Consider the following 16504-nt stretch of genomic DNA (forward strand, 5'->3'; position numbering starts at 1 on the left):
GCTGTGTGGAAACACAGTGGCAAGAAATGTCTGATTTCCCTTTGTTCATTTACAGCAAAAGGGCCTCAGGTTCCAAGGCTGTCGTCTGAAGAGGGGAGGACCCCTTTAATACCTAGAAAGTTTAAGTGGACAAAAAAGCAGATGACAGCTTTTTACTGTCTCAGGCAGGCCTGGCATAAGAAGGAAATGGGAAATGAAAAGGCTTGAAGTGGTCTTGGTCTTTCTACCAGCTGCCCCCTTGGTGTGCCCCAGGCCTACCCTTTCACTTCCCCTGCAGTGCACTTATTCCCCACCCTCTGTGCCCAGCCTTAGCCTTCCCCTTCCCCGAATCTGCCCTCTCCTCACCCACCAGAGTAGTCTGGTTTTAATAGCATATCTGGTCAGTGTGCTTTACTTTTAAACTTGATCATTAGTCTTCATCACCATGGTGTCCAAGGATGGATTTCTGGGGCTCCAAGAGCCCCCCTAAACCATTGAGATAATTCTGCATGCACATACTCCTATAAATTTTTCTTTGGGGAATTAGTTGGTTCATGCCTGTAAACACCTTTGCATGGCCCTGGAGGCCTTTCCTGCCTGGCCTGCATATGGCCCAGGCTTGTCCCCACCCTCTCACCCCTTGTCCTTGGTACTCCTGCAGTGCTGAGTCCCCTCTGGTCCCCAGAGCAGGAGACCTTCCTCACACCTCTGGGCTCTGCCCAGTATCTCTTTGCCCAGCACCCTTCTCCCACTGGGTGGCCAGGTAGACACAGGTGTTCTTTGTTCCTGCAATCCAGCTCACCCACCTGGGTTGCCGGGATGCTGCATTAGGAGAACGGAGGCTCCACACCATGCTGCCTGCCTGTTGACCACAGGGCCAAGGCTCTGTAGCTTATTTGCTTGGTGGCTACTACAGCAGATGCTCAACAAATATGGGCCCCGTCACCCCCAACTTGACACCTGTAATATAAATGGCCCTCCCCTGTTGACGGTGCAACACTGGAGTGATGCCATGACAGACACTCAGGGAATCAGCCTCATCCTCCATCAAATGAGTAGTAGCTGGTCAGATAGGGACTTTGATTTACTGACAGTCCCACAGCTAGTTAGGGAGGGGCAGACCCAGGACGGAAACCCAGTGTTTGGTCCATTAGCCCACACCTTTATTTATAGTTTTATTTTCCCCTTTAAATAAAAATGTGTTATTACATTTAACTTGTAGCAACATGTGAGAGGGCCACTCTTATGCCCACTTTACAAATGAGCACTTTGAGGTTCAGAGACATTGACTTCCCTGGGTCTCATAGCTGAAATAGCAAGGCCAGGCACAGTGGCTCATGCCTGTAATCCTGACATTTGGGGATGCTGAGGCAGGAAGATTGCTTCAGCCAGGAAATCAAGACCAACCTGAGCAATATAGTGAGATACCATCTCTAAAAAAGTTACAAAATTAGCTGGGCATGGTGGTGTGCACCTGTAGTCCCAGCCACTTGGGAACCTGAGGTGGGAGGATGGTTTGAGCCTAGGAGGTCGAGGATGCAGTGACCCATGATCACGTCACCACACTCCAGCTTAGGTGACAGAGTGAGGCCCTACCTCTAAAAAAATTAGATGAATAAATGAAACCCCATGTGTTTTTCCTATTTCAGGAATATCTGAACAAACATCAGAACTGGGTGTCGGGACTGTCCCAGCACACGGGGCTGGCCATGGCCACTGAGAGCATCCTTCACTTTGCTGGCTACAACAAGCACAACACAACTCTTGGGGTATGTGTGAACCTTCTACAGAGCAGTGACCCCCTTAGACTGTGGGAGCCACAGTGCAGGGGAAGGCCTAAAGCTCAGCTCTCACTTTCATAACACTCAGCGAGTGCGTGCTGGGTGCTCTGGATGTCTGTTGACAATGGTAGTCGTGTAAGCCACACCCTGGCCTAAAAGAAGAGGTGGCTGTTGAAATGAATGTTTCCTTATTGTGCCTTTTTTTTCCACTATATGGATTTATGGGGATCAGTGCTTGATATGTCAATGATTAGATTTTGATTTGAGTGTCCCCATCCAAGAGGATGGAAATAGCTCTGCTGGTGCAATGCCGCAGTTACACTTAACTGGGGTATGCACTGGATGCCTGAACAGTTCTGTTTTCTGCAGGTGCTGAATCGCACATGAATGCCTTCAGCTTCTTGTTCAGCTGGAGATTAATCTAGAGGACAGAGGGTTCACACAGCATTACTTTCTGAGTTAAATTGTTAAATAGGATTCAAGCAGGCAGTTCTACCTGGCCATGTGACTAGGGCTGGTCACAGAGATTCTGTTGGCTAATCTGAATCTAGAGCCTGGCCATATGTGCTTCCCAGCTCTCTCTGAATGGGGTGTGGGATGTGATATGTGGAGGTGCAAAGGCTGAGCACCCAGGAGGAAGGATGACAGGCCTCCCCTGGGACACAGGCAGGAGAGAGGGGCCTGAGGCTGTGCTAGAGAAGGCTAGTGTCTTCTCACCTCATTTTGCTATCAGGGCACTTCGCTCAAGGTCACTGCACTATCTCTGAGAACACTAGCCCAGCAAACATGGTTGAGCTGGGTTCAGCCTGCACCTGCAGGGCCGCCAGCACCGGGTATCAGTACCCTGACCTGGGTGTCTCTGCCACTGAGAGGCCACAGAGGCCAGAGGTGGACTCATAGACTGAAAGCGTCTATGACAGTCATAAGCCTTTTCCTTTTTTGGGGTGGTAGGAGCAATGCTTTATTATATAAAATAGAATACTTTTTCCCATTTTTAGGCCTTTTCTAGGCTCTAGCCAGCTGACTTGTGAGAGATCTGTTTTGCCTGAAAGATTTTATTATTTTTCCCCAGAAAATTTGATCTAAGTTAGGTTTTCTCTAACTTTATTTTTAATTTTTAGAAATTCTTTATTGATACATATTAGGTGTACATATTTTGGGAGGACATATGATACTTTGGTACATTCATATAATTGAATCAGGGAAATTGGGATATCCATCTCCTTAAATACTTAACCTTGCATTACATTGGAAACGCCGGAATTATTTCCCACCAGTTTTTGTTTGTTTTAGACAGAGTCATGCTCTGGTGCCCAGGCTGGAGTGCAGTGGAGCGATCTCACTGCATCCTCCGCCTCCCTGGTTCAAGCTACTCCCCTGCCTCAACCTCCCGAGTAGCTAGGACTACAGGCGTGCACCAATGTGCCTGGCTAATTTTTGTGTTTTTAGTAGAGATGGGGTTTCACCATGTTGGCCAGGCTGGTCTTGAACATCTGACCTCAAGTGATCCACCTGCCTCAGCCTCCCCAGGTACTGGGATTACAGGCGTGAGCCACCACACCCAGCCCATCAGTGAAGGTTAACTAGAGTCACCCTATTGGTCTGTCAGGTTTCCCTTTCTGCTGCTAAACAGGAAAGGGTACTTTTTTCTCATGTTCAGTCGTTGGTTGTGCTAGAGATCCTCAGGTACCCTGCCCTGGAAAGCACAAGGAGAGGGCAGCTCCCACCGCCCCTAACTGACATTGCACCTCGTACAGCATTCCAATGGGAAGAGTGATCTCTGGAGGGCAGTTTCAGAAGCATGATTTCAGGCCAGTAGGACCGAAGAACTGAGTCAGCACTCCTCTGCTGGGCAGGTCACTCTTGCAACAGCTCTCGATGAGAGTACCACCAGGTGTTTGCCATGCCAGGTTGTTGTATGTGTCATTACATTGAACCTGTAACAACATGTGAGTGGGCCACTCTTATGCCCACTTTACAGATGAGCACATTTAGGTTCGGAGACATTGACTTCCCAGGGTCTCACAGCTGATCAGTATCATTCAAGCTCTAATGAAGTCCTGCTTGGTGCCAAAGACCGCTTTGTTTCCCAGAAATTTAAAGATGTTTTACATGATCTATTTTTTAAAATAAACCAGTTTAATAATTTCATGAGAAAAAGTATTTATTTTTGTTCTTTCTTGTATTTTAATGTTCCCAACATCTGTATTTTCTTCTCCTGGTCCTCTTTCTACACACCATGTCCCCAACAACAACAAAAATTCCCTCTAAACTCCATCAGTTGAGAAGCTCACTTTTCCCATTAGTACTAATGCTGAAGGGAAATGTGAAAGGTCCTTTTCAATGCATGCTGTATTCTGCAGTGACCGTGGATGAACAGTAACTTAAAGGTGTGGCACAGCAGCCAGCCTGGGGTAGGAAGCCCGGTCACTTGAGGCCCTGGGACTGGGAGGCTGAGGCTAAAGCCGAGAAGTGGCTGGAAGAGGGGAGGGGCTGGGTGGTAGTTTACAAATATTTTCTCTCCCATTCTGTGGGTTGGTTGCCTTTGTATTCAAGGTGTGCCCTGTTCTGTCTCCTCCCACTAGACAGGAGCAGCCAGCAGATGTTTAAGATCCTGCTGGCCTTGGCTCTCCCCTTCAGCCCCTTTACCTTCTGTAAGTGACGTTTATAAATAAACCACACACCCAACTCTAAAGGAGACAGCTGTGAACGCTTTCATGGCATTTCCATCACAGGTGACAGTTACTCTCATAATCTAGTGATTCTTTCTCTTGCAAAGGCCTATTCACCAGTAGCACAAACTGCCTTCCAGAGACATTTCTTCTATAATTTTTTTTAGTTTCTTATGGGACATATCAAACTGCTGGGTGTCCTAAAATATTTTGCTTTATTAACTTGGCAGCAGTGAAGATTTTTATTACTAGTAACCCCTAGATCCATATGTGACTTCTTAATTGGGTTTAGGCTTAGCCATGGTAAACATGAGAAAAGGATAGTGTTGCCATAGTCTAACATAATGGTTCTTTGTCTGTAGGCAACTCAGCTAACCGAGCGCCCGGCCTGTGTGAAGAAAGACTACTCCAGTTTCATGGCGTCCCTGAATTTGCGCAACCGCTATGCAGGCGAGGTACTTCTCTCTCCTCCCTCCTCCCTCGTCCCTCCTCCCTCCTCCCCCCTCCCTCCTCCCTCCTCCCTCCTCCCTCCTCCCTCCTCCCCCCTCCCCCCTCTCTCCTCTCTCCTCTCTCCTCTCTCCTCTCTCCTCCTCTCCTCTTCTCTTTTGTCCTTGTGTCCTAGGTCCTTTAAAGGGTCCTCTTGTTTGGATGCCTGTTGGCCACCACCTAGTGGAAAATGACAAAGGGTCTGGGTGATGTGGAATTTACATAGTTTAGGAGGATTTAAAGGAGATAGGGGCCTGGAACTCCTTGGCACATTCCAGAGTGTTTATGACAGTTACTTATTTACTCTACAAGAGGGTGACTCTGTACACTCTGGCTGGACTGAATGAAACTTTTTAATTTTTTTGGCTTTTTTTAAAAGCAATGACAAACATTTGCGTGCCACAGACACTTGGACACTTGGTGATATGTAAGTAGTAGTATTCCAGTTTTACAGATAAATGGAGGCTCCCAAGATTAAGTAACCTGCCAAAGTCACACAAGTGGAATGGGGTCTGGAACCACATCTTCCAACTCCACATCGTGGGCTTTTACCCACCACACCACAGTTTATTCCAGCCTGACCAGCGGCATCACATCTCTGGGCCTCTATTTCCTCCTCCGTAAACTCAGAAACTAGTCTACACCTTTTTTTTCTTTTAATATGTATTTTATTGTACTTTAGGGCTTGGGGTACAGATGAACATGCAGGATTGTTGCATAGGTACATACATAGCAATGTGCTTTGGTGTCTCCATCCCCATCACCTGTATCTGGCATTTCTCCCCATGTTATCCCTCCCCAGCTCCCTACCTGCTACTGTCCCTCCCCAGTCTCCCCCAACAGACTTCAGTGTGTGATGCTCCCTTCCCTGTGTCCATGTCTTCTCATTGTTCAACACCTGCCTATGAGTGAGAACATGCGGTGTTTAATTTTCTGTTCTTGTGTCAGTTTGCTGAGAATGATGGTTTCCAGGTTCATCCATGTCCCTCCAAAGGACACGAACTCATCGTTTTTTATGGCTGCCTAGTATTCCATGGTGTATATTAGTCGACACCATTTCTAAGCTCCCTGACAACTTTGAAAGTTCATCAGTGGTCTGGTCTGAGTGGGAGCTCACTCCCTCCAAGCACTCTGTTACTTGTATGTTTCTTTCTCTGGAAAAAAGTTATATTTGACTTTAAAAATAAGTAGGTTGGTCAAGCACAGTGGCTCACAACAGTAATCGCAGCACCTTGCAGGGGGCAGAGGCAGGAGAATCGCCTGAGCTCAGGAGTTCGAGAATGCAGTGAACTGTGATTGCACCACTGCACTCCAGCCTAGGCGACAGAGCAAGACTGTCTCAAAGAAAGAAATTAATAATAATAATAAAGGCTGGCCGTAGTGGCTCATGCCTGTAATCCCAGCACTATGGGAGGCCAAGGTAGTCAGATTACCTGAGTTCAGTAGTTCGAGACCAGCCTGACCAACATGGTGAAACCCCATCTCTACTAAAAAACAAAAATCAGCCAGGAGTGGTGGTGCATGCCGGTAATCCAGCTATTCAGGAGGCTGAGGTGGGAGGATCGCTTGAACCCGGGAGGCGGAGGTTGTGGTAAGCCAAGATCATGCCATTGCACTCCAGCCTGAGTAACAGAGCGAGACTCCCTCTCAAAAAAAAAAAATAATAATAATAAGGCTGATGTTCTTGAGTCATTAATTGAGTCTGAAGGGAGTGTATTTATCCAGCTCACGTTCATGCAGTCCCACAGTAGGTCAGACCCCGGGCTCAGTGCTAGGTACAAAGATGAGGGACAAGGTTCTCACCTTTGGGGAACATCTGCAGTGGTGGCACCACTAACATGCATTTTTAGAGGAGCCGTTCTTTTAGAAAAAAGCTGTGATTAGTAGTAGCATCATTGAAATGAGCCTGCCTCTCTGCATGCATGACCTCTACTTTGGGGCAGCGAGGCACCCACCAGTGCCACTACAAGTGTGGTCAAGTGGCTTCCAGGACCTCACTCACGTTGCCTGGGTTCTATGCTTAGTTGCTGATAAGAATGTTTTTGCAGGTGTATGGAATGATTCGGTTCTCAGGCACCACAGGCCAGATGTCTGACCTGAACAAAATGATGGTCCAGGATCTACATTCAGCTTTAGACCACAGTCACCCTCAGCACTACACTCAGGCCATGTTCAAGCTGACTGCAATGCTCATTAGCAGCAAAGGTAACTCACGGAAGCACCGTGGAATTCTGAGCTCATTTCTAAATGAATGCTGGCCTTGACCCATAGTCAGCTGGAGTCCTGACTGAAGAAGCAGCTAGAGCTCCCCCAAGTAGAGGAGTATCTCTCATGAGCAGAAAGTCAATAAAAGGCCATCGTTGTCCCCAACTGGTGAACTCTTACTGACCTGGGGAAGCTGTTTCGGGGTTCAGCCATTGTTAGAATCCTCTGACTGATGTTTGTTCGGTTCCAGATTGTGACCCGCAGCTCCTTCATCATCTGTGCTGGGCTCCCCTCCAGATGTTCAACGAGCATGGCATGGAGACAGCCCTGGCCTGCTGGGAGTGGCTGCTGGCAGGCAAGGATGGAGTGGAAGTGCCGGTAGGACCCTGACCTCCAGTTGGCATTGAGGATGGGATGGGATAAGAGTTGGGAAGAGGCTTCCCTGGTGCCGTCGCCACCAAGCATGGAGACACTGGGCAAGCCCCTCACCCTCTCAAGCCTCAGTCTTTTTATAGATTCTATTATTGTACCTGACAGTCAGGGAAAACTGGATATATGTTAACAGCATCCCAGTGGTGCCTAGAAACTGTTATCTCCCGAAATCTCCATAGGGGGAGCCATTTCCCTACTGAAATTGGAAGATCCAGCTTTTTGAATACCTATTAACTTGGAATCTGATTGAGAGCAATTGTGTTTTTCTTGACCTAAGCTTGTGATCACCTTCAGTGAGGTGAAAACTATGATTATGATAAAAAAGAAAATAAAAAATACTGGGATCAGCTCCCTTTCCCTACATCTGTATTTCTGAAGTTGCTACTGCAGGGGTCCCACAAGGAAGGTTATACTCACCTTTCAGCTGATTAGATGAACACTTAAGAACAATTAATATTTTTCAAAGATCCTGTTAATTGTCAGGTTAACAGGGAATTTGACATGTTTTCTTTCTGTGTTTCTTAGGGTCGATTAAAATGAGTGGTCAAAAAGAGGGATTTTTATTTTCTTGTTCCCTCAGGAAAGTTGGAATATTTCCAAAGATAGAATTAAAATGCTCCAGGCTGGAGGCAGTGGCATGATGATAATACCTCACATTTGCCTGATATTTTGTAACCTTGTGGGGTTTGTGTCAATCATACTTTTCAGTGTTCTTAGGAAACATTTTGGTCCACTGGGTGCCTGGGAGAGGTTATCTAGTCAGGGGGACACCTGTGGAGTCAGCAGTGTGCTTGGTCCTCTGCCTGGCCATCCTGTTCCCATCACGGATGTGCAGAAGGGCCTGGGAAGCTCAACACTTCAACATGCAGGGCTCCTTTCCTTGTGTGGTGGGAACCATAACAAGAGTACCTGCGTCCTAATGGGCTGTCAGTAAATGACAACTGGAGCGGGCACATCCATTATGGTTCTTGCCAGGGAGAGGATTCTGCAGACAGCTATATACCACTGCCTGCCGTTATGACACCCAGTTTCTCCCTCCAATCCCTTGTGTCTTGTTTTCATATTTTACTGCTATATACATTAGACCTTACAATGTTTTTGTTCAAAAAAAGTAAAAAGTCTCACAAAGAAATTAAGAAGAGGCTTTGTTATAGCATTATAAATTTATCCAAATATTTTTCATCACTCAAAATCATCCAGCCTTCCTGTGATCTCTTCTGCCAAGTAATTTTTTTTAACATTTCCGGTAATGCAGGTCTGCTGGAAATAAATTCTCTCATTTTAGTTCGTTTTAGTTCACCTTCATTTTTGATGCATATGGTTTATTTTTCCTAGGCCAGGATTCTAGGTTGATAGTTTTTTGTTTTATTGTTTTTAGCATTTCAGATATATCTTCTGTTATCTATCAGCTTGCATTATTTCTGGAGAGAAGTCAACAATCTTTTTCTCAGTACAGCCGGCCCTCCTTATCCATGGGTTCCACATCCTGGAACAACTTCCCCTAAGGGGATACCAAGGGATGACTGTATATGTTATTGTTTTGCTTTTGGCTACTCGTAGGATGTTTCTCTTTATCTTTCACTTTCAGTAGTTTGGCTTTGTGCGATTTTCAGTGTATTTATCCTTTTGGAATTCATTGACCTTCTTAATTTTAGGAATTTAGGATTTCCTTCAAACTTGGAAATTTTTAGGCCAATATTTCTTTGTCATTTCTTTTTTTTTTTTTGGTCTCTCTTTTCCTGTTTACTTTCTAGGCCTTTAAGGTCAATATTTCTTTCTTTTTTTTAACCTCATTTTCTGTCTCTTCTTTTGGGATGCTTTTTTTGAGATGACTTGGTATTGAGATGATTTTGAGATTATCAACATTCTCTGTAGTCTTTGTCAGTTTTTCAGGGTTTTTCTCTTTCATTTGGTTAATTTTTTTTTTTTTACCTACATACCCGTTCATTGTTCTTTTCTTCTGTCTTATTCATTCTGCTGTAAAACCATCTTGTGTATGTTTTATTTCAGATACAATTCTCAAATATGGAAAACAAAACATAAATAAATATTAATGTAATTTGAAAATAAGAAAAAGAAACAATTCCAGATCTAGGATTTCTATTTAATTCTTTTTTTTTTTTTTTTTTTTTTTTTTGAGATGGGATCTCACTCTCTTCCCCAGGCTGGAGTGCAATGGCATGATCTCGGCTCACTGCAACTTCCACCTCTGGGGTTCAAGTGATTCTCACACCTCAGCCTCCCAAGTAGCTGAGATTACAGGCATGTGTCATCATGCCCAGCTAATTTTTATATTTTTGTAAAGACAAGGTTTCATCATGTTGGCCAGGCTGGTCTTGGACTCCTGACCTCAGGTGATCCACCTGCCTCAGCCTCCCAAAGTGCTGGGATTACAGGTATGAGTCACCACACCCAGCCATGTAATTCTTTTTTATAGTTTGCATTTTCTGCTGAGATTATCTTACTTTCACCCATTCTTTCTATTATTTCTTATAAATCTTTGAGCATATTTATTGTAATTATTTTAATATCATATGTGGTCTCTTGTATTTGAGTCATCTGTGGGTCCGTTTCTTCTATCTTTTTTCTTCACCGTTTGAAAACTTTTATTTCTGTACTAGACATTGTACCTTTAAATAAAACTAACAGTTGAGGAGGACTGCTATTTATTTTCCCAGAGAGAAGGAGGTCTTTGGTTTTTTTCCTTTTTTTTGAGACACAGTCTCGCTATGTTGCCCAGGCTGACCTCAAATTCCTGAGCTCAAGTGATCTTCCTGCCTCAGCCTCCCGACCCAGCAGCTAGGACTAGAGGTGTGTGCCAATATACCTAGCTGAGATGCCTTTCTTAGGTCTGGTGGCTCCTCCCACCCAGGAGCTGGTCTTGGCAGGAAGTATGGGTTCTTCCTGCTTTTTACCCCACTTCCTTTTTTTTTTTTTTTTTTTTTTTAAAGATGGGGTTTCACCATGTTGGCCAGGCTGGTCTTAAACTCCTGACCTTGGGTGATCCACCCACCTCGGCCTCCCAAAGTGCTAGGATTACAGGTGTGAGCCACCGCGCCCGGCCTTTTTTTATTTTTATTTTTTTAATTTAAACAAAATTGGGAAAGGTGTCTTGAAGGGATTTTTTTTTTTTTGGCTTTTGTTTTTGTTTTTTCTTTAAGACGGGGTTTCACCATGCTGGTCAGGCTGGTCTTGAACTCCGGACCTCAGGTGATCTGCCCGTCTTGGCCTCCAAAATGCTTAGATTACAGGCATGAGCCACTACGCCCGGCCTTGTTTTTGTTTTTTTGAGACAAAAAAAAAGCAAAACAGGGTCTCATTCTGTTGCCCAGGCTGGAGTGCAGTGGCACGATCTTGGCTCACTACAACCTCCGCCTCCTGGATTCAAGCAATTCTCCTGCCTCAGCCTCCCAAGTAGCTGGGATTACAGGCACTCACCACCACACCTGCCTAATTTTTATATTTTTAGTAGAGACGGGATTTCTCCATGTTGGTCAGGCTAGTCTCAGACTCCTAACCTTGTGATCCACCCGCCTTGGCCTCCCAAAGTATTGGGATTACAGGCATGAGCCACCACACCCAGCCTGAAGGGATTTTTATACCAAGCAGATTACTGTTTCATTTGGGTTCTTTTGGAGTCCAGCCTGTACTTCCTGCCCCTGCCATCTCCAGTGGCTCAGCTGGCCTGAGGTCCCTTGGCCTGTGCCAGGCTTCTCCACCCACCCACACTCACACCTGGCACTGGCCCCGGCAGCATGTGGTCATTCAGGTCCTCACTCCCTGTCTCTACTTCCAGAGGGACCTGGCTTGTCCAGGTCCCACAGTGCCCTGGGTGAGGGCTTTTTAAATTTTTTCTACTATAAAAGAAATATATACTTTTATAGTAGAAAAATATATAAGCAATGTATACAGCGTATACTTGATAGAAAAGGTGGAAAGTGTGAGTGTAATTAAATAAGAATCAGCCCAACTTCAGAGGCGATCATTGAATCATTAATGGCTTTTCTTGCATTCCCAAGGGGATGAAGAGCTGTCAGACTTGCTCTTTGCATCTCACCGTGGACACAGTGGGGAGCCTGGCCTCCTTACAGGGGTCTGGGGCCTTCATGTCACTGAGAGGGGAAAGATTCATGATCTTGGTTTGGTACTTAAATTCATGACCCAAAATAAATGCATGTGGGCTGCACTAGTAACTGATAATTTGCTCTGGTCCTGCCATTTGCTGGGCTTGGGCAGGGCTTTGTATATCACTCTCCTGTCCATCTAGGCCTTTGGGTCTAGGCTGACTGTTGCAGTTTCCCCTACACCCTGAGGCCATCTTCCTCTGGGCTCAGGAGGAACCCAATCCTGAGTCTTAACCATACTCACTCCCTGTGTGGACCCAGTGTGCACACTTGCCTGCACACACCTGCTACACACTATCTCTTGGTGGGACTCCACTTCCCAGGAGAGGACAAGTATGCCCTCCTCTCAGGGTCTTCTGGAAGCCCTGGTTTCACCACAAGTTGTGACTATCAGGACACAGTGCTGCTGTGGTCAGGATTCCGTTCCACTTGCTGCTTCAACCTCAGACCTTGGTGGATCTTAAGAGTAGGGGCTGCAGCCGTTCCCGTTTCACAGGGCAGGGAGTTGTTCCTGACCATGTGTCAGCGCTCACATTGTACCTGGGGCTCTGGAGCCCAGATCCATCCTCTCATCTCCACTTCCTTAGTCCAGGAGCCCTTGAACCTCTTATCTCCCTGTCTGATCCTCAGATAGGAGTGGGTTGGATTCACCCCTAGAGACCCCTGGGAGCAGGGCAGATGGAGTATGGACATCACTAGCAGGTCCCAGGTGGTAGGAGGAGAGATCAGCTCAGGGAAAGCTGCTCAGAGCTCTGGGTCTTATAAGCAGCTGTTGTGGGAGCCTAACCGCTCTTCCCAGGGACCTAGGGTCTTTGTAATTTTTGTAGCCCTTTTGTCCTCTGGAATAAAGGGACCTTCTTGAGCTCAAGGCCTTCTCAGCATGGGCATGCCCCAGGGCCCCTCCTCCCTGCATGGGCAATCTGGCCAGCTCCACTGCTTACCCAGCCCATTCACCCTAGTTCAGGTGCATCCCTTCAGTGGCTTGGTCAACAGCCCAGATGGCGAGCTGATTAGCAGCTTCAACTAATGGGTCCAACCGCAGCTCCAGACACCCCCACACTGGTCACCTGTCTACTGTCACCATAGATGCCAGGGCAGTGGCCCTTCCCTTCACTGTAGAGGCCATTGAGGTCCCTCCCTTCACTCTAGATGCCAGCGAAGTCCATCCCTTCACTCTAGATGCCAGCAAGATCCCTCCCTTCACTGTAGATGCCAGCGAGATCTCTCCCTTCACTCTACATGCCAGCGAGTTTCCTCCCTTCACTCTAGATGCCACTGAGGTCCCTTCCTTCACTAGATGCCAGCAAGGTCCTTCCCTTCACTCCAGATGCCAGGAAGGTCCTTCCCTCTGCTCAGACATCTTTGACTCCCTCTTGTGCGTTTCCCACACATGACTCTGAGCATATCCCATCAGCTTCACCTTTGAAGTTCATCCAGGATCTGACAAGTCCCAGCATCCTAGCTGCTGCCCCCTGGCCTGGCCTCTTGCTCCTCACCCCCAGGCATATTCCCCTTCTCCACATGTAGTTGGAGCGAGCCATTGGAGAATCAGAGCCCCACCACAGACTGGAAGGCAGGCTTGTTTCTGTGACCTGCAAGCCCCCTTGCCGCCTAACTTCCATCGCCTCTCCTCCCCTCACTTGCTGTGCTGTAGCCATGCTGGGGTCCTGTGTACATTTCCCACAGATTATTCTCAGCACATCCCTTTAGCTTCACTTTTGAAGCTGCCCTCCTGGGCTGCTCCCACTATAGACTGTGTCATGCATTCCCTCAGGCCTCACGCCTCACTCCTGCATCTCTTCCAGGGCTGTCTTAGATGTCCCCTCCTTGCTGGGGCTCTCCCTGGCTACCTGGTCTAACTGTCACACACATGCCCGCTCTCACTGCTGCATTTCTCAGTGCATGTAGCTTATTTCTTCTTGTCTGTGGTCCCCGCCATAGACTGTCTGGTCATGTTTTTCTTCATTCACGGCGCCATGCCCAGAGCCCACGAGGCCCTGGCACAGAGGAAGCCACCAGGATGTGGTGGTTTAACAAATAGGTGGGAGTGTGGCTCTGCCATGGCTTCTTGTCCCTGGCCGTTCCCTCCCTTTTTTTTTTTTCCCCCTTGTCTGCTTCCATAAGACTGACATCGGTCTGTAGGAAACAGAAAGCAGGCTCTAGTGCCTTGTCCCCCAGGAGTCCTTACGCCATGGGCAGCTTAGAGGGAAGCAGCAGACGGAGCATTGCAGCCCTGCCCCAGGATCCCGTCAGCTCCTGGCCATCCTGGGCTTATGTGGCCTTTATCTGTACCCTCACAATCTCCAGATGGCTTTTGTGCCTCCCAGCAGGAAGGAAGACAAGGGCAGAGTGCAAAAGTCATAGACCAGGTGCCTTGACCTTAAGAAGCTCACCTTGGCACGCGTTCCCAGGGCCTTGCCCAGTTTGCTCTCCTTGGCTTATTAGAGTGGCCAGTAGAACAGTGGCCACCCCAGCCAGCAGGGAACCTGGCTGAGAGCCCTATAACTGATCATGTGGCCACCCTGATCTGCCTGATCAGGAAGAAGGGAGGGGATGGATACTGGGGAGGGAGCTGCAGTGTGTATTCTGCTAGGCCTCACCACCTCTGCAGAGGCATCTGAAGCCCTTGCAGGAGCTGGTATTGCTAGGACAACAGAGGGATAGAAATCATCTATGGCCAGATGCCAGTTGCTTTTTCTTGATCTCCTTGTAAAAACACCCAGAAATTGTGGGGGCTTCCCACATGGGAGCCACACCTCTTACTCTCTCCAGCACCTAGGCTTACCCAGGCACCATGCTGCTCCCTCTGGTTACCCTCATGCCTCCCCATGGAGTGGGGACCTGGCTGAGCATGGCTGGGTCATGGCAGCAGCCTGACCCTGGGCTCCCAGGCCTGGCCATGGTAGCTGCAGACTCCCTCTGGTTCCTTGGGCTGTTCCTCGTCTGGTTAGCAGGATAAAGGCATTGGGTAGGGTCTGTGTGGGGTGGAGAGAAAGAGCCAGGCTCTGAATTCAGAACCCTGTCCTGCCCATGCCAGCTCAGCAGCCCATACAGGGTTCTCCCTGCTCACAGCCACAGAGGGTCCTCAGAGTTGTAGAGAAGTGTCACCTGCCCAGTGCCTATCAGGGCATCAGGCACATCCCAGGTGCTCCCACCTCACACCCTGCAACGTCCACACCGTGAACTGGAAATAATAGAATGCAGCCTCAAGAGGCTGGAGGAAATGCACCAAACACTGACACCTATGACCCCGGGATGGTACTATAGGCGATCTTGATTCTTTCTTCATTCTTTTCTTGGTTTCTAAATCTTACTCAGTGAGCATGTTCCTTTTTTAATTAGAGAAAACATGATAGTAACCCCTTTTTTGTGCTTCACAGAGGAGCTAACATTTCTTCTGTACCTGCAGTTCATGCGGGAGATGGCAGGGGCCTGGCACATGACAGTGGAGCAGAAGTTTGGCCTGTTTTCTGCTGAGATAAAGGAAGCAGACCCCCTGGCCGCCTCGGAAGCAAGTCAGCCCAAACCCTGTCCCCCTGAAGTGACCCCCCACTACATCTGGATCGACGTATGTGCCCCACTAAGGCTCTGTGGTGCTCCACCTGGGGGGACAGGACTGCTCCTGGGGGGATAGCCGAGCCCAGGGCCTGCAGGTTTTCAGATGGGGTGGGGGTGACTGTTCCAGCCTCCAGCAAGCCCAGCCAGTCAGCCCAGAGCCCTTCCTCGGCTGCCTCTGTGGTCCCAGGGTTGGCAGACTCAGCCCCACTACCACAGCATCTTTCTCTTCTTGCTCAGTTCCTGGTGCAGCGGTTTGAGATCGCCAAGTACTGCAGCTCTGACCAGGTGGAGATCTTCTCCAGCCTGCTACAGCGCTCCATGTCCCTGAACATCGGCGGGGCCAAGGGGAGCATGAACCGCCACGTGGCAGCCATCGGGCCCCGCTTCAAGTGAGGGCCCTCTTCCTGGGGATCATACGGCCCCTGGTGTGTGCAGTGTGTCATGGGGTTGTGTGTGTCACAGTACTTCTGTAGATGGGGAACACATTTCCGTGAGCTATTCCTGGAAGGGCAGGGAAGAGAGTCCAGAGTCCTGCTCTGACCAGTCCCGGGCTGCCTCACAGGCTGCTGACCCTGGGGCTGTCCCTCCTGCACGCCGACGTGGTTCCAAATGCAACCATCCGCAACGTGCTTCGGGAGAAGATCTACTCCACTGCCTTTGACTACTTCAGGTACTCCCCCCAGGTGTGCTGTGCGGTGGCCAGAGATGGCCCAGCCCTTCCGAGTGCTCCATCGCCCCCGACCCCCAGGAAGTCACTCACACAAGTACACAGTTGCCCAGTTGTGCTCACCGGCCTCCTCCTTCAGTAGCCCTGGCCCCTCTGAATTTAAACACCCTTCAGCCCTTTGTATGTGTCCCATTACTGAGAGCTAGCCTCCCAACAAGATGTAGGCAAATTCTCCCTCAGTTCAACTGATTTAGGAGATTAAGTGTGTCCATTTAATTTCCCTGTTAATGTGAAGGCCTATTGCATGAAGAATAGCAAACACCCACTGCCTGCGGCTCTGCACACACAGACTGTGCTGCTGTATACGTGCAGCTTCGTTGCCATGGTCTGCCACAGCACAGCTTCAGCGGAAACCTGCCGGGGCTGCTGTGGGCAGTGAGGGAGGAGGGCACAAGAGGGCTCGTCAGCCACCACACCTTCCCATGGGAATGGGCCAGTTCATCCTTGTTAATGACTGGCTTTAGGCTGACCTTTTGTCATTAAGAAACTGTTTACATCACCTCTCACTGCTTTGTTGTGTGACTAGCCTCTGGTCCCTGA

At 48.3% G+C, this 16504-nt stretch overlaps 1 protein-coding gene across 2 annotated transcripts in view; it reads left to right on the forward strand.

The window, feature by feature from the left end:
• The window catches only part of PI4KA (phosphatidylinositol 4-kinase alpha), a 154425-nt gene that overhangs the window by 111517 nt on the left and 26404 nt on the right, over window positions 1–16504 (forward strand). For both annotated transcript variants that reach the window (XM_078335799.1, XM_035266895.3), the window contains 7 exons: window positions 1629–1748; window positions 4795–4887; window positions 6967–7123; window positions 7374–7501; window positions 15089–15247; window positions 15475–15626; window positions 15800–15907. In XM_078335799.1, the coding sequence (XP_078191925.1) occupies window positions 1629–1748; window positions 4795–4887; window positions 6967–7123; window positions 7374–7501; window positions 15089–15247; window positions 15475–15626; window positions 15800–15907 (917 nt within the window). The remainder of the gene's footprint in view (window positions 1–1628; window positions 1749–4794; window positions 4888–6966; window positions 7124–7373; window positions 7502–15088; window positions 15248–15474; window positions 15627–15799; window positions 15908–16504) is intronic.

The sequence above is a fragment of the Callithrix jacchus genome, chromosome 1 (genome assembly GCF_049354715.1).
Source record: "Callithrix jacchus isolate 240 chromosome 1, calJac240_pri, whole genome shotgun sequence".
NCBI lineage: Eukaryota > Metazoa > Chordata > Mammalia > Primates > Cebidae > Callithrix > Callithrix jacchus.